Source organism: Fringilla coelebs (genome assembly GCF_963513975.1).
Source record: "Fringilla coelebs genome assembly, chromosome: 5".
Taxonomy (NCBI): Eukaryota; Metazoa; Chordata; class Aves; order Passeriformes; family Fringillidae; genus Fringilla; species Fringilla coelebs.
This window is the reverse complement of record NC_140033.1, coordinates 28,342,276-28,361,376: the sequence shown is the minus strand read 5'-3', so window position 1 is coordinate 28,361,376 and position 19,101 is coordinate 28,342,276. Positions and strand designations below refer to the sequence as shown.

General features: G+C 36.3%; 1 protein-coding gene across 1 annotated transcript in view; it reads right to left on the bottom strand.

Annotated features, from left to right (window-relative positions):
* CNTN1 (contactin 1) overlaps positions 1–18,275 on the bottom strand; it is a 69,585-nt gene extending 51,310 nt beyond the window's left edge. Inside the window, exons 1-9 of the mRNA XM_084205926.1 lie at positions 18,141–18,275; positions 11,294–11,423; positions 8,525–8,697; positions 6,454–6,549; positions 5,369–5,575; positions 4,010–4,106; positions 3,673–3,854; positions 2,376–2,500; positions 263–380 (exon numbers count right to left, since the gene is read on the bottom strand). Coding sequence (XP_084062052.1) covers positions 263–380; positions 2,376–2,500; positions 3,673–3,854; positions 4,010–4,106; positions 5,369–5,575; positions 6,454–6,549; positions 8,525–8,697; positions 11,294–11,423; positions 18,141–18,255 — 1,243 coding nt within the window. The 5' untranslated portion in view covers positions 18,256–18,275. The remainder of the gene's footprint in view (positions 1–262; positions 381–2,375; positions 2,501–3,672; positions 3,855–4,009; positions 4,107–5,368; positions 5,576–6,453; positions 6,550–8,524; positions 8,698–11,293; positions 11,424–18,140) is intronic.
* Between the last annotated feature and the right edge of the window lie 826 nt (positions 18,276–19,101).

Sequence of the window (19,101 nt, the reverse complement as noted above, 5' to 3'; positions counted from 1 at the left end):
AATATCAGTTCCTCTAAGAGGGAACACCAGAAAACAAGCATCATACATACAAGGAGAAAACATGCCCCACAAGTTGGTAAATTTATTCCTCAAGTTGTTTTCAAAAACCAGCTAGAGAGCTCAAATAAACCCCATCTCACCTAGACTGAGTGAGAGTTCTTAGCTTCATCCTCACAGGAATCTGTTACCAAACAGTACTTGCAAATATAACTGCTATCTTACTCAAGCCTGAAATAGTAAATAGAGAAATAATCCCACTGACCCACAATCTTCAGTTCAGCATTTGCATAAATAATTCCATGCATGTTTTCTGCTATACACTGGTACATGCCGGCATCGTCAAAGGTCAGACTTTGCATTCTTAGTTCACCTTTCCGGAACTAAAACACAGAATCAATAAAATAACAAGATATTAAGATACTAACATAAACTACATAAGCTGAAGAATCCAGACCCTTTTTTTTTTCCTTTTTCAGTAACATTTGATTTACCTTTTTTCTAAAGAAAGAGTCATTGTCATTCAATATTTAAGTTTCTAGGAAAGTCCTAGTTGAGTGCCAGTAGAGAAATTTACTCTCCAGTCCCCTGTTATCATATCAATACACACTACTGATTCAGAAATAAGAAACATGGAATTAAATTAATTTAGGCACATAGGCTTTGTTTTGCCATGTTCACTCATCAGTGCTTTCTGTTGTTACACCATTTTACAACAGGAAAAAGTCAAAGCAAGTCCCAGTGAGGTAAGAGTTTTTCAGAAGATTCTTCTGAGAGATAGTACAAACTATTTTCTATTACTTGGTTTTAATGTAAAAAAGCAAAAACCAGTCAATCAAAATAAGGTAGTTAAGGTGGAGTATTTTGTAAATGTACATGTTTTTGAAAGATCATGTTAATGTGTTCTGTTTTCTTGAGAAAATGAAGCTGAAAGCTTTAACTCTTGTATCTAAGTGCACTGGAGTGCATGGGACAGTGCAAGATTAAGAGAATAGTACTTGGCTGAAAAGAGAACAGATTAAAGGAATTGTATTTTCTGACTATTTCATGTGAAAATGTTTTAATCAGATTTTATACAAGGAATCTTTGTTGTGCTCTAAATGAAAGGCCTAATTACAAGTTATCTGATTTAGAAACAAATTATATTTTCAAGGCAATTAGCATTTCTGCTTTCTTCCATTTGGAAATCATCTTATCATCACAGTAACACACAGCATAATCTTCTGGTGTACTACTGGAGACTTGCACACTGCGTTCTGCAATCCAGTATGCAGATTTTGTTAGTGAAAGCCAAATTCAGTGGGGACCAGCAAGTAACTCACTTGTTAAATTATTTGTTTGGAATAACTACCAAAGCTAGAAAAAAGCATTGTTTTTCCTGGTTTAAGCCACTTCTGTATAGCAGATGGTGATATCCCTGCTCTGCCTTCAACATCATACCTTCCTCATAAGATATACAGTCAAAACCCAAGCTGCCTCATTGTCTTTTTTGTTTGCCAAGAGTCACTACAGCTCAGCAGGTGCAGAGCTGCACTGTGCCCTCGCATTCTCTTGGTTTATAATGGCTTTTCACGTAGTGTACCCACTAGACTTTGAATACACTGTTGGAATGCCTGAACAGGTTTTTCCCAGAGACACTGTGGATGTCCCACCCCTGGAATTGTTCAAGGGCAGGCTGGATGAAGTTCTGAGCAACCAGGGCTAGTGAAAGGTGCCCCTGCCCATGACTAGGGGGTTGGAACTAAACAATCCTTAAAGCACTTTCCAACACAAACCATTCTATGATTCCAGGATACTAGGAGAGAAAATTTACTTTGTTTAAACCAAATATGCAATGTAATAGAATTAAATTATCAAACAGTACTTCTTCAAACTTCTTTTAAACATCACCTAAACATTTGCATGAATGTGTCTAGAAAAAATGTGAAAAAATACAGGATATAGAAAGACCACTGATACTTAAAAAAAAAATCTTTATTTTCCTATCTCCACTGACTATTTTGTCTTATATTTTTAAAGACACATTCATGTCTTTAATGTGGCAAAAATGATTAATTTTAAAGAAAAGATTATATTTTTTTATCCAGAGTGAAGAGCATTTACTTAAAAAGGCCTGGAGAAAAAAGGATATCTACTTCCTAAACATGTGGTCAAAAGTTAAGTTCATAAGTCAAAGCTGAATACTAAATAGCCTGAAGAAATAAGAGAAGACTGAGATGAAACTTTTAAAATAAATTTTAATGCCTCCCGCAAGTAGCATCAGGAAATATTTAGATCATTATTATTAATTTTGCTTTAACTTTTTAATAATGTGTGCTTCAAAAAACTTTCCATGAGCTAACCACTCAAGCCTGTGTTACCTACAGCAATACACTCACCGAGGCACCATTCTTCAGCCACCTGATTGTTGGAATAGGCTTGCCCGTAGCTACACAAGGCCAGTACAGGTCACTGCCTATATCCCTTTCTGTGTCATTGATATGTTCTACCCACTCAGGAGCAGCTGCAGAATAAAATACATGATGCATTGTAAATATAGCACATACATATTTAATTAGCATTATGTTGTATTAATTCCACTGCTTTTTCCATGATACTGAAACAGGCAACTCAAAGTAATGATGATAACTCAGCAATGCACCAGCACAAAAAAGAAGTTTTTGTCTTACAACATAGATTCAAAAAAGCTTCAAACTATTTTTTATGAGAAGAAAATATGGTATTGAAATAATGGTTCCTGAAAGACAGAAGACAAGATATCATCACTTACATGGATCTGTGGATTATTCTGTGTGAAAATTACTCAGTAACGTCGTGAAAATGTCAGTTCAATGACATGAAATTGTGCAAAACTGTATGTACTCAAAGGATCTCCAAAACATTATGCTCTTGGTCCAAACAGTATATGTAAAAAATTAATATTGAAAACAGTCCAGCATATTTGCTTTTGCTAAGCAAACAAACCAATTTATTAGCTTTACTTAATATAAGCAGTAATAACCTTCCCACTAATTCTGAGTTTGATCTTCTGAAGTTCTAGCACTTTACTCAGAAGATCTTTTGTTCAGCCAGTGAAAGAGACATAAATCTTCTGAAGGTGGTTCAGATGTTTTGTGTCATCCCTTCATGTCATGGTTTTGTGGCATAATCCTCTGACAAGAAGCCAAGTTACTTGGGACGATTTCACCATGAGCAGTAAGATACAATTTTTGGTTATCCAATTTAACCAAATGCAAAAAGGAAAGTGACAGAGGGTGGAGGAATAAAGAACTGTGCATATAAGACAGGATTGTGCTAATAAGACAGACAGCTAAGACAGAAAACACAAACAAAATAAGAAACCAAGAAATCCTAACAAACCTAATGGTCTCTTTTTCTTCCCAGAAGTTCTTTCACTTTGAGTACTATAAATTGATTTAATTTACATTATGCATATGTATAACAGGTAACACAGAATTGTCAAAGTGTATATACCAGCTATCAAACCAGACAATTAATACATAAATATCACGCCTGGCATTTAATGCAAGAATTTTGATGCTGCTCTATCAAATTGAACAGCAGTGTGTGAGGATGATGGTACGAATCAACACTGACATCAACTGTGAAAACACAGACACTTCCAACATAACTAAAAGCAGCACAGACCATCAAGAATAAAATTGTTCTTCCTACCTTGTACATAAACTCTTGCTTGGTGTTTATCTTTTCCTTTATAGTTTTCAGCTTCACACTCATAAAGTCCTTCATCTTCATACTGAATATTGAAGATCTTAAGAACTGCACCAGACATGCTTATCTCAGCAGAGGCTGGCAAGGGTTCAAGGTATTTACTCCATCTGAGTTCAGGAACCGGACTTGAAAAGATACAGTAAAGTACAAATGAGCGTGTTCAAGAACTGGCTGTTAAATTGCAGACTACAAAAAGAGCATTTGATCATGAAATATGTATTTTCATTCCCTGAAATATGAAAGCAACTCGTGCTGTACAATGACTTTAAAACATACTTACTTTCCAAGAGCAAAACACTCCAGTGTCACGTTTTGTCCCAGGAGAGCGTACGTGTCCTTGAACTTCACCTTGATATCAGCAGGATATACTTTTGCTCCTAATATGAAAAAAAAGATTCTAAGAAAAGGCATGTCAGAAAGTTATAGTGCTACTAAAATTTACACAGTTCAATAAAACTTTTCTTAAAATTCCAGACAAAATTCTTCTTTAAACTGCAACAGCCTGTCAATTCATAAAGTCTGACTAAGCACTGAACTTTTACTAGTAAGGCATAATTGTTTTACTCAGCAACTAGTTATCTTTCTCTGGATGACTAATCCTAACATTTTTTACAGAATTTCTAATTGCATTTGAAGCATGATGATGTATTCTATGAGTGGGTAGACAAAACCCTGAGTCTGTTTGTTCACAGGTTTTTTACTGCATAGTGTATTTTGAATTATTTTGAATTTAAGCTCTATTTTGTCTCAGTAAGGGTATGAAGGAGCTAGAGCAAGCACATCTACAGTTTATTGAGTGCAAAGGGATATAAAGGTAATCAAATCTCCCTCCTAGCAATCCCAGTAAGGAACCCTCTTGCAGTTCTAGATGAAGAAGGCAGTGTGAATACTGGAGTATTTGGTGAAAGACCACTAATTTGAAATTATACAAATTCAATCAGTAATATGGAAAATTGTACAGATAAAAGAGTCAATGAAAAAATTGATGATCAGTTTATGAGAACCTAGTGACTGACAGTCTGAAGTGGCATTTGGGAACCAAAAGGGAATTTGGTTCCTACTCAGAAAACATGCAGTTCTCCTGAAGAAATGGCAGCAAATAATCCAGTAACACAAAGCCACAGAGGTGCCTTAGGAGATTGACTGAGAGACACAAAGCTCTCAGGCCACCGTTGGATAGGAAATTTCATTAGGGTAAAAGGATTTTCCTCTTTCATGGGGGATTTTCTGGGGGAAAAGAAGCAAATCCTGAGGCTGTTCATCAACATGTACATTAAGTTTCTATTTTTCAGTCATACTCCTCTGAACCAATGCCAAGGCTAGAAAAGATACTGAAGATTTTGGGATCAGGAGCTTATCCCATAAAATAAATGGGGATTCTGGGGATAAGAACTCTGTTCGCAATGATTTGAAAAGAAATTTGTGAATTAATCAATGGAGATTTCTTTCACAAGGTTTTCACTGTGAATGGGAATGATTTGTATCTCTGCATCTGAAACACCAAGTAACACTGTGCAGCAGCCATTATAACTTACTTGCCATATAATTCTCCTTACAGAAATGAAAGTAGTTATGAATTAGCAAAATTACAATACAAACAGTTAAAATGCTGTGCGTGGTATTTCCAATAAATACTTACGATCGGATTGCGGAATAAGTGGAATAAATTTACTGAATACACTCTTTGTTATGGAAGGGCTGGACACAAAACATGAATAATTGCCCTTATCTGATGCTTCCACATTTGCAATGTAGAGATTGCCATTAGTCTGTGACACAAACCGTCGTTTGTCCAAAGCAATGAACACTGGGAACTCATTTAGAAGCCAGCGATAACTGAGGTCATCTGGAGGAAAAGACTTCAGTCAATATTAAAACCCAACACTATCAGCTATTTAAACCACAGAATGCTGTCTGTATATAAATCACTCGAGTCTAATTTCTAGGTTATAGATCTTTTCTTCAGAGAGGCAGCTATGCAGACAGATTTATACGTGTCTCAGCAGCTGGCACATTCCTGCCTGCACTGAACACTGGGGCACTGCTGCTGTCTGGGGTTACTGGGGACCTGGCTACAGTGTGCACACCTTGCCCTGGGCACAACCATCCCACAGGAACTGAGTGGGATGGGATGAGAGAGGCAGCTGGGTCTTAAGCTTATGCAACTGACAAGCTGGGAACTGTTCAGCAGTCTTGTGATTTAGACAAAACCTTAGAATAATATAACTAGTAATATGTCTCCATTCTTCATTTCCTTGCAATGCCTAAACTGAGCATGAAAACTAAGTCATCATTCCATTTTACAAGGCAGAAGAGATGCTAACAGCCAATTTCATCCCTCATGATGGAACTCCAGATGCTTGAGATTATGGGTATAATCTCTGCAGAGCTCTTGAGTAGCTAATGATGAGAAAAAGTCCTTTCCAGAAAATAAACAACCTCATCTCTGACCCTCTGGGATCAGAGATGAGGCTATTTCTTCTGCTGTTGCATGATTTTAACAGAAGGCCATGATCATAGCAGTTGAGGTGACTTTACTAGGTAGAATGAATGGTCAACATACGGTCAACAACAAGCATATTAAAAACAGAAACCTAAATGGTGATTCTCAAAGCTGCACAAAAGTTACTCTTTAGGTGAATATAAAGGAAACTTGCAAAAATAAATATTAATTCATCTTTTACTCTTCAGACATTGAAAATGAAGCACTTTGAGCTGATTTACCTGGGTAGTGATAAGGGGGCTCACAAAGAAGCACTGCCCCAACACCTTCTCGCACTTTAACCTCATAACGTTCCTCAGGTGGAAAGGGATCCAGATCTAGTTTTTAAAAAAGCAAGGGGAGGAGAATAGGGATTTTAACTACAGTAACTTTTTTATTATCATCATCACTTTCTGTCCTGTAGCGATTAGTATAGAAATACACCAATGCATGGCAGATAGAAACTTGTTGACCCCTAATGCCAGTTTTGCTTATTTGTCATTACCAATGAATTTTTTGCTCTTTTTGTCATCATAATTTTAAATGCCAGAGGAAAGAAAAAAGTGATGCAGACTTTATCTCTAAGAGTAGTTAGGTTTAAAATATTTTAATGAGCGTTAAGGCACTGGATCTAAAAAGTTTGTACAGTATTCTCAGATGGACTAATTGATGAAGTATATGAGAGAATGTGGGTTTTGTTCCATAGTTTCAGTACATTTGACAGCAAAACAAAATCACAGCTAGTCAAGACTTTTGAACTCTTTTAAATGGTTGTTGACATTTTTCAATCAGTTTATGCATAAGCAAAAGAAAAATAAATTACGCTAAAGATCAGAAATTTTCTCTACTAATTTTAGCAACTCTATTCAGTTCTTTAGAAACAGTGTTTGTAGAAAGAAATGTTTTTCATAGGTGATCATTAAAAAGGAGAAAAGAAAAAATACAACAGTATAAAGAAGAATGAAAGCAGGCTTTTTTAAACAGATATTTATCAGTTTCCAGCTATCTTTTCACTATTCATTATATCTTTTCACTCTTTACCCTATTTTAGTTTACATATTGAAACACTGTATATTAGGCTTCTGTTAAGTGATAATTTTTCAGTATACTATCAACACTCAGTTCATGCAGCCAGTGAGCTGCTAGGCAGAAAACATGCCTCAGACTGTTTTGGTTCTATATTTTTTTTTATCTATTAGGTTTTACTGGGTTTTTTAAAAATCCTATTTATTATTCAGGACTGACAGGACCAAAGCCTGCTTTAGATATAAATAAATATCCCATAAATGTAATGCTGATGTTTTCTCCATTAAAAAAAGTAACAATCTGGCCTTCAATTTTTTTTCTAGAAGATAACACCTGCTAAATACAGACTAAGACTATATCAATGATAATATGATCCATCAGCTCCTTATAGCTTCTGAATTTCCCTAATATTTAGGGAAATAGTCCCACAGTCTCACAAATATTATCAGAAAGCTGAAATTTACACTAAATGTCCGATCTTCTACAGCAAGGAAGGATTTCTGCTTATGGAGGCTAGTTAAAGACAAGAGGGGCACCAAACCCTTTGTGTCAGAGCACCTAGGGCTTTGTGAATGGACCCCAGTTAGAGTGGATTCCTTTTTTTTGGGGGGGTTCCTTTTTGTGTCCTCTGATGATAAAATATATCTGGGGAAAAGGCAACTTAAGTCAAAATAAAACATAAATCACAGACACTATCTTAAGTCCATAAAATCTTGCCTTATTCTTCATTTCGTACATCAATTTTTTGTAATTGATGTGTTAGTGATATGCAGGTCTGTACATGTACATGTCTTCTCAAGACAAGCTCATGACTGTCAGAAGTTGACAGAAATTTCCCCCAGCAGGGTTTTTCACTGTAGCCTAGGAGTCAGGGCATACTTTACTAGCAAGTGCTGTGCCTTCCTCCTGCAATTGTGCATGCACCTCATCACCATATACCCTCACTCAAGCCTTCCTTCTGTGACTATTCCCCCTCAGGTCCTACCATGATTTTAAAAGAGTCTGGACATTATCATCTCCAGATCTGGCTCCATGAGTCTCTTCATTTAATAATTTAACAATAACTCACTGGGAAGGCTGTTATGTTATGTCAGCTGAATGCTAAAGAATATAAAACACTTACAAATTTCTTTTGTGTCGATCTCTGCAGATTAAGGCACTTGAGATACCGTTTTTACAGAGTAGTACAGATACAGCACACATTAGCAGAATACACTGCAGTGTAAAACATTGGGCATTCGTAGCTAACCATAATTTTTCTACATTCTCACATAAACAACAGCTTACATCCAAAGCTCAGAGTGGCTTCACTGCTTCTGACGGTTCCAAAGACATTTGACACTACACAGACATATTTTCCAGCATCCCTTGATTTCTCTGGATTATTGATAACAAGTCTGCCTCCCACCATACTGTACCGCTCCTTTGTTAAATCAATATCCCAGTTGTTGAGTTTCCACCTATTAAAAAAGAAAAAAAAGATGTAACATTGGCCCCAAAAAGCAAACCTGGTAAGAAAATTGACATGAAAAATAACTCATAAATTCTGACATACTATGCAGGAATTATTAATAAACTATTATACAAGTTTTAAGTTTTCCTTCACAAGAGGCACAGATTTGAACTCCAGAGGTCTTTTAAACATAACAGTGTCAGTTCTTCCTTCTTAGAGATGTGACACAGATTGTTAAAACATAGTTGCTGGCCAAGCAGTAAGAGATGCTTGAGCCAGCTGTGAATAAGTTAGCCAGTCACCAAACACACAGATTTTAAATATATCTCAAATAAATATCTAAGGCCAGACTGGATAAAAATACACTCCCTCTGCACTTTTAAAGTGTGGGGTAATGAGAGATTTTTTTTAAACCTGTTGCAGATAATGAAAATATTTTATAAGACATAACGTGCCAGTAAAGTCAGTGCAAAAACTGTGGCATCCTTCATAAAAGACCTACTTACTATTGCTTCAGTAAACTGCGGTACACTCGTCCCTCAGTTATAGTAAAACTCCACAGCCAATTCATGGAATTACTGCAATTTTCATTTCAGGGATTTAGAGATAAACTGGTGGCTCAGTTCTGACTGATTTCTACTTATTTTAAGAAATGTTAAAAAACACGGAGTGGGTACCAGCGCTCATGACTTAGATTTGTGTCTGTTACTGTGTCCACGAGAGGGAGCCTGTTGCCTTAGAAAGGAACTGCCTGGCTCCTAGGTGCAAATAGCAAAGATGCAACTTAATTAAGTTTAAATATCGTAAAATTATTTCTGCATAAATATTTTCTTTTTTCATAATGTAAGGTTAGGCATTTGTATTTGACAATGATAATACACACGCCGCCTCGTCATTCACTATTGAAGAAGTAGCAAAATATGCAGAGTTCTCATTTGGAAGTGGAACTTGCTATTGTCATAGAAAGAAAAAAAAATCAAATGAAATAGAAGAATTTTAAAGATGCAGCAAATAGAATTTTGATCTTATAGAGTTCTAGAGATATCACTTCAGTACTGTGAGACATACTACATGTCAGTGTTAGAAAAAAATAAACATATCCTTTATTCAGAAATATCTAGGTATAAATGTGCTCATCCTGCAATGAAAATGGCAGGAAGGACTTATTTACCTCCGAGATAGAAGAATTTTGACTCAATAACTGGTAGAGGGCTGAGATGAAGGTAACATATTGAGGTATACTAAAAATAATGTGTCAGGAAATAAGAAAAGTGGCCTTATTCTGTACTGCAATTATCATCTCATCACCTATCAGTGCTAATTGTAATATCTGCTCCTAGACAGAGAAGTTCTGCAGGTGCAATGCAATTCTTTGAGAGTGTTTTTGCTAGTTCATATTTTGCTGAACCTGCAATAGATAAAGAAGAATGTCAACATTTATTTAGAACCTGTAGTCATTTATAGATGGTGTATTAACAGTCTTGCAGACAGAGTTGGGGGAGTCTCTGGACCAACTGGAAGGGATGGGAAGTACAGCAAAGGGTGTCAAATCTTAGCACATGTAATTTCCTTACACTTCCCAAGCATGGCAAGAGGAAGTAAGCGCACCAAATGTCACATTCAAATGGTGGTTCTGTACAGGCAGGCAACCTGTTAGCAGATTTTTAAAAGTGGCAATGAAGATGAAGTAAGCTGTTTTGATGGAGGAATATCATAGCTCACCACAACACTGTATTTAAAATAATAGCTAGCAGACTTGATTGGTTTTTCTGTTCTAGAAACCAGCCTGGGAACACATATAAGTGAGTACTGGAGGCAGGTCATAGGGTAATTTTCTGAAATGGATCTCTTTTGCTGGCAAGGTATTATGTCTGTCTAGTACACTTAAAGCAGTTTTCTGCCTATGATCAGGTTGTAATTTAGTCACAGTCTTAATACTGATAATCTTAAGTATATTTCTGTCCACACTGTGAGCAGATAATGGCTGACAAACTCATCTGAATGCACAACAAAGCATTGCTTTCTACAATAATATAATTATTGTGAAAGAAGTCCTGTGAGAATCTGTATTAAAACTAGCTGAAATGTTTTTTCAGAATGAAGCTTTTCATGTCTTCAATAGCATAGCTGACACATTCTTGATCACTGCCCTACAACACAGAGGATGCAAAACCAACATGGGATGTAGAATATCCAGGTTCAACAATCAGTACTTCTCCTTTCAAAGCAAAACAGAATAAAAAAAACCATTCTGAATCAAAAAGAACAAAGACTCAAATCTCTGCCAACCTCATCTGAAGCTGGAAAGATAGCCTCTCAATTTTTTGAAAGGTCACTTTTTTTTTTTACTTTACATATGGATCAGTATTTCTTTCAAAATTTGAAAACATTTAACTCAATATACTGTTTTTAATTCTGATTAGACATTTTGGCAAATCAAATCAATGTTGAATCTTACTGAAAAATTGTGTATCTCTGCATTTTTTTCCCGCCTTGAAGACTTTGCTCCAACCTTTTAACTCAATTAATCATTTAATAAAACAATCTGAAATAGCTGCTGAATAAAATACGCAAGATTTGTATATCAAAATAGTAGATGTCACCTGTAAGTAGGAAAAGGAACTGCTCGAGCTCTGCAGTTCATTGAAACTTGTCCATCTGAAGATTCTTCTGGATAGATGGTATCAATAGGTTGCTCCTCAAAAACGGGTCCATAACCTTTGTTTCCTTCCTCTGAAAACAGAATAGTTTCAAATTCATCACTTTTTAACTAGCAGTCAAACTGAAGACACAAATTTGCATCACACAAATTTGATTCAAGAATCAAAATGTGAAGGCAAAACAGTGAGCCACTTGAAGTTAAATTCTATGTGCTTCAGCAGAACTGGAGCAGTACAGATAACAAAAGTGCTGTCTGTCCTTCACTGACTCCTGCCTTCTGAGAACCAAAGTAACTCACAATTTGTTCCTCTAATACTACCTTGTGTGCCTTCTCTGATGAAATGAATTATTTGTCACTGTTTAGGCCAGAAGTGGAGATCTTACAGCCTAAACATGTCCAATGATTTTATGTATTTAGAAACAATCTTTACTCCATGAGACAAAAACCCCCATTATGTTGGGTAGCAAAGCCAAAAACTGCATCGTTTCCAGATCACACCTGTCCTTCCTTTGAAGCTGAGGTATGTATTAGCTTCTACACTCCAATATACAATTTTAAAAAGGTCCTACACTGAAAATAATTACAATTTGCAAAGTCAAGTACTTAAAGGTGAATAAATGAAAAATAGGTTTGAACACAAACTGTATTTTTTAATCTTTATCATTCATTTGGGGATGCTGTTGTAAAGTTGGTAGTGTCTGCCCATTCCTGCTACACTCCCTTCTCCTTTATCTCCTCCAAGCATACAAGGTTGCTCTTTGAGGTCTAAGAAGCAAGACTAAGACCAAAGGTTGAATATATTGGGAAAATTCTTCTCAGTAAATCCAGGATGTAACTGGGTTTTTTTTTTGTGAAAATGTCAAATACACATTCTAGGTACAGAATGAGATGGTGAGGAGGCAGTGGATGCTCCATATAGATACAATTTTGAGACAACACAGTTGTCTAATTCTCACAGGTCTCTACTGAGACTGAAACAACAGTCTGGACTCTTGTAAGCAAATTCATGGGACAACAAACAAATACACGATTGCTAACAGGTTCACTTTCCATTCAAGTTCAGAGCCTTGCTTCAAATCCTAGAGATACCAGAGACTTGTAAAATGACTGCAAGAATCTTATAATACAAGGGAAACAGATTTTAAAGCACAACACAGTATAAAAATTTATATACTGCTAGACCAAAGGAAGAACTAATTTCAGACTAAAATGGCAAGATCCACATACTTGCTCAGAGACTGGAATGATTAAGCCAGAAACCTGATGGCATGTTCTGTGCAGTTGTTATGTATGAGTACAGAATAACAACAGTCTCCAGCAGCAAATAGCCAGATCATATGCAGCTGACTCTTCACCTTAGGACTCAAATGATGTTACAAAGCACTTAGGCATTTCACGGCATGCATTTTTAATGTTGCCAGCACTATTAATTATACTGAGTGAAAGCCTGCTTCTCACACCTATCAAATGTGCTTTATAAAGGCACTTCTACTGCCATCTATTATGAATCTGGTTTCAGGTGTCTGTCGGCACAGAATAAAATCTTCAATATTGCTAAAATGTATTAGGAAGTCTGTGAAAAGGTCAAGAAAATCTTTCCTCAACCAATGAGATTATGGATCCTGTATAAGAATCTTTTCCTCTGGAAGGTGGTCGTATCATTCCTTCTCCAAGTGACATTTTCTAATGAGTCTTCTCCTTCTCTTTGTGTTTCCTGTACACCTATCTGTTTCCCTGGCACTCAACATTGCCAAAATTGACTGCCTGAGACAGCTGTTGGGTGTGAGCATTGATCTACCTGCATGTGTTGTATCCAGTTCCATATTTTAACATGAAAGAGGGACAAAGATCTGTTGGCATGGTGCATGGCTAGATTAACCTTGAGTGCTAAAGGATGCTGGATGTGAGAGCCTTGGAGCCATTCATTATCAGTTTAACGAAGTTGTCAGGCTCTGCATTAGCCTTGCAAGACCAGAAACCATTTGATATTTAGATCTTCTACTGTTTTCAATATGTCAGAGAAATGAGGACCCACCCGTGTCTGAGAAGCTCATGCCCAAAAACAAGATGGTCTGGAAATGAGCCAAAGTATCTCTACCAAGCATGCAGGAACACAAAATGGCACTTCCACATTTCTGAGCACTCTGATCACCAAACACATTATGATTATTTATTTATGAATGTCAGACACTCGGCAGTAGCATGTAATGGTCTTCTAAAATACAAGCAGAGACAACACAGACAAGGTAAACAGGCACTAAGTATATTCATCTACTTCTTTTTTTGGAAGAAAATTATTATCCCTCTTTAGAAAATGTGAATAATTCTGTATGTTGTGATAAAAAGCTTTAAATAATGTAGATTCTAGCCTCCAGTTCAAAATTGCCTTTTTGAACCTACTGTTCTGGAAAATGTCCAAGCATTAATAATTTAAGGTTTGGGGGCTTGATTGTTTTTTTACTTCTCTAAATCATGTGGGAAAAGTTGTACTTTTCATGGGAAGCTTATGTGCTGAAGCAGTAATGTGTTTATGTTGAAAAAATTCATAACATAGCATCACTATGATGGAGAAGAGGGGGTAAGTGTAAGTCATTAAGATGCTAAAGGCAAATCATTTTCCAAGGGCCAGTTAGCACTCAAACAGAGAAGGTAACCACTCCAGCACTCCCACTTCATATTATATGAAAGACGAAGACCGTCTTTGGGAAGACTGCCTCCATTTTTCTGGACTCAAAGGAGCAGGAGAATAACTTCTATTTCCTATGTGCCATTGAAAAGCCCCATAGTTAATGATGTAGTTTCTCCTTTACAACAAGTTTCAAGTATGAAAAGCTCCAGCCCCTGGCAGAGCAAGTTTTTCCACTTGTGCCTAACAGAGTTACAGTTTTCTTGTCTTCTCATACTGCCAAGAGGAATGTCAGCCAATACTAATTCTTTTATTTCAAACATATTCCCATTTGCCTATTCAATATTTAAATTTTTAGGTGGTTCTTCCTTAAATATCTAAATGTTAGTTAAGAAGTGACTGAAGAGCCTAACACGTTGATCCCATGGGAAAGCCAGTGACCAGCAAATTAAGGATGAAGCTAAAGTGCAGAAGTTATTCTGCACAATCTCCCCACACAAGCTGTAGCTGAAGAACAGTCTTAATTCTTTTGGTGGTAGATTAGTGTCCCAACTGAAGACACACCCGAGTTCACTGATTTACATGGGAAGTAGTGGATGACAGAAGAGTTTGAAATTCAGACTTAGCAACAGGACATGAATCTAAAGGGCAGTGAAAGGCAACTTGGAAGTGCATTGGAGAAATGTCAGGGGGAAGTGAAGAATAGTCAAATATTATCAGTAATAGGCATGCAATAGCATTTTTGGCAGTAGACTGACAATCGCTGACATGTTCCCTGAGGAGTAGTTTGCTGCTCTAATTTGCCTTGCACTACTCAAAGTGCTCTCTGAAAAGCAACTCTTGTAACAACTGTCTGTTCTATCAGTAAGTGGAGACCAAATTATTTATGCCTTTTTCACCAGTTTATATCTGCAAGACTTCATTTCAAGCACTAATTTACCTGGAAAATAAATACTGCTCCAGTCTCATCCTGAAGATGATCTCTGCCTATACCTCTGTGCCTATACCTCTGATTCATAAAATCTTTGGTTCCCTTCAGTTGAGTAAATGCACATTCACCACCAATGAGAAACAGCCAGTCAATGCAACAGTTCTCAATTTCTGCCTTTAATTACCACAAAACAGAACTGGCTAAAAAAATCAAGGTGTTTACTCCAAAGCAAACTCTAAAATTCTAAAAACATATGTATTTCACTTTGGGAAACTTTTTTATAATTTCCTGCAGTGAGAAAAAGAACAATTTTACAACAAATAAAACCTCTCAGCTTTTAGAGTCTCAGAATACCTTTCATCTCTTCAGACCCAATTCTGAACATCACAAGTCAGTGAAGCTTCAGGTTGCTAGCTCTGTTTCCCAAATACTTCTAGCTGTTAAAGTCTGAAGGCTCACAACACTCAGTCAAATACATGAATTCTGAATCCTTTCAGTTTTTTGGCTGATATCCTTGAACTTGAGGACACCCATAGGGTGAGACATCTCAAAACAATGTATCTGCAAGCCATCACTTTCCTGGGTCCAGAGCAGTTAATATAATAGTAGGTCTGTTTAGGAAGCATGGATTGCAAAAACCTAGACTACAGAGTCACAGATGAGCTTGCCAAAGGCAATTTACAGAGTAGAACCACCTAGAACTGCAGATCCAGCACCACAGAAGGCAAGAGGAGACAAATATACTTCCAGAGAAAGTGTGTTTTGCTAAAGGTGATAAAACAACTTCTTAAATACTCTGCTTTCAATATCTGCTTTTCAATATTTTCAATATTTGCTTTCAATATCCATTACTGTTGACATTGCCAGCATTCTCCTTGAAAACATCCTGTGTGAAAGAACGTCTCCTAGAACCTGATCACTCTACTTGTGCTCCTTCTTTTTCTTCAGTATATTTCAATTTTTAACCACACTGAGAACACTTCCAAGCATCCTGTTATATTTCATCTTGGGTACTGCAGATACATATTTTCTGGATACAATGGCATTTTCATTGCCAAGAAATACATTCAAGACAATTAAGACTGACTGCCAGCAGTTCTCAAACCCATTTGAAATAAGAAACCCTCCAGCAACATTCAAGTGCTGGGGCTGAGCAAAGACTGCAACACCAGATTTATATAACCTAGATGTGCCATAAACCCTAGATGAGAGAAGAAGATTTTCTCTCCACTCAAAAGGTTATTTAATGATTTATGCAAATTCATTGCTTTAATGATTTATGCAAAGTAGAGCAGGTCCAGAAGCAGAGAGTATGTGCACGACTCAGCCTTGCAGTAATACACTGGCAGTAACAAACACACTCTGATTATATAAAACTAGGAATCTTCCACATTGGAGGGGAATGCCATACCTTTAGAGATGGTCACAGGTCTTAACTTTGGCTTTTGATGACAAATGCAACCAAGTATTTATTCCATACCAGGAGATAAGTTAGGAAATGGGTTTGAATGGTAACAGCACTACTAGAACCTGCTCTGGATTCACAATCCTTCACACCAATGGTTCCTATCTTGTTTGTAGGAATCTAAGAGTGCCAAAAACAACAGTCCAGTGAGAGATCAAACAAGCCTTGCTATGACAGTGTCAGTGTGTACTCATGCTGCACACAGGGTCGTGACAGCCCACTCTGCTCTTCCTATGTCACTTAGTTGTTACCCTCACAGCACACGACCTTGCAATGCCATTCTCAGGAACTTGCCAGCAGCTACATTCTGGTGCCAAGGTTTTTTTGGCTAATGGGCACAAATGTGATGTGCAGAATACACAATAACATTAATAATTCAATCCTGCCTGTCAAGAAATTACCTGAACATTTGTTCTCCTTGACTGACTCACCCCTTCTATTGACCAGTGTCCAGCACTTGTTTGGCTGCTGTAGTGGATTGTTTTGTTTGATGTCAACAGGTCCAGAGCAAAATCGCTGTGCAACATTACTGATAGCACTTCACTGTCTTTTCTTTATTATTATTTTATTCTTTGAGGAAAAGCCCAGTATTGAATTAAAGAGGTGAATTTAAAGTTTTAATTTTAGAGCTATCAGCAAGCCTCATATCTTAACAAAGAACAAAACTCTTGAAACACACAGCAAATATATTGTGAAGGTATTGATTTTTATTAGGCATCAGTAAATCCTCCTTCAAATTCAGACGTGGACTAAAGAACACCATTTAAAACCATAGAATAAAGTAATGTTCCTGCTAAACTAGAAATCATCCTGCTAGCTCTGGACTGATTTCTTAAAGGCAATGATCTTACATCACAGTATAAATCAGATTTTGTGACTCAGTAATAAGAAATATGGTGTCATGGTAGTGAAATTGAGGCAATGCCTGAAATGACATCCCAGATGAAGTCTGTGACCCTCAAAGTACAGAAGGATCTAAAGCCTACCTTGAAATTAACCAAAACATTAGTACACAATGTTTGCACTTTTTAAATATTGATGGATATTTTGTACATGCTGTGTTTGCGTTAACAGAAAAATTCATACCAGCAACTAAAACCTAGCATTCATTTAAATTGGCATGGAAATCTGAAACAAGCTTTACAAATCTCCAAGTTGTTTGGAGCAGTTGGAATTTTGCCTTTTCACAGACCTCCCTCTCTTAAAATGGAACTAAAATTTCAATTGCAAACGTTTCTCTAAATGCAGATGCTAGAAATATGACTCCAGAATGTTTTATTATTTATGGCCCCAACTCTATTTATGAAAAAGTATTATAATTTTCAATTAAAAATTGAAGTCAGAATAGGTAGAATTACCCCACTGTATTATGAAAAACTATCACTACACGGGGCTTCCGAAAAATTATGAATTTTAGATGGTGTCAATAATACAGAATTTTGGTTTTATTATTGTTTATTATTCTAAACATGCTGATCATCTGTGCACAATAGACAATCGATATACTTTTTATAATCTAGAGAAAGATTTCATTCTGTAACTCAAATTAGACAACGCCAAATTTAAAGTCCAGATCTGTCTTTTTTCAAACTTTTTATTCTGGCAGCCATTCTAATAAATATGTTTCCTGCCAGTTTCATTGTTCACACTTAGTAATTTGTTGTATCAGCACAAATAAATTAAAGCCATAAAAACATTCTAATTGTCCTTGAAACACAAAACTAATAACAGTTACTTTAAGGAATTAACAGAGGAGATCATCTTACCTGCTGCCAGGGAGTAGACAAAACAGGGTGTAATAAGATGATAGATGAAAAACCAAATGGTTATCTTCTGTTCAGCCATTCTCTCAAAAGGAACTGTGCACTTCAATACCATCATTCAGAGAACTAAAAATGTCTGTTACAGAGAAAGAAGAGAGAGTCAATAGCTCTGACATAAGGCTTTATCTTATATCACATTTGGCCTGGAAGATGATGTGACTAAACTGAATGCTTAAGAGTTAATATAGGAGAGAATCTTTTGAATAATAAATGCATCATCAGAATTTCTGGAACATTAATGATATCTATTATTCAGAGAGCACTCTGTTTCAGAGTACTCAGATGTTCTGGTGATGGTATAATATGGTAAATGTTAAAACTGAACATCCTTTTTTACACTTCTGGATTCTATCCTCCACCTCAGTAAATATTACATTGCAATTAATGCCTTCAAAATCTGTAAAAAAAGACTACAGTGAGTCCATGCATCTCTTTCAGATTCATTTTGTCTAGCATATCACCATTTTAAACTTTTAATATACAATTATTGACCCTTCACAAAAGTGGATATATTTTTCTTGGGTTTCCTTTTAAATACTGAATATAATCATTATTGCAATGTTGTTTTCAAAGGTTTCTCTTTTCCATATGGGAGAAACTCTGCCTGCATATATACTAAAACCAAGCTAAAAAAAATGCAGCTTCTTTTGAATACTTAAAGATTTTATAAATTATTTTTCAGACACTTCTGTAAGATTTGTTACTACTTCCAATCAGAATATTTTGCTAGCTTTTTCTTGCTGGGGACTATTATCTATTTCTTTAGAGAAATGTGTCATCACGTTTGCAGTGTGCAATCCTCTAGGCTTTTTTTGATGGATTTCTTGTCATGAATATATAAATACATTCTTTATATCCATCACACCTTGTTCTTGCTTCTTGATTGGTTTTGCTCTAGCACTCA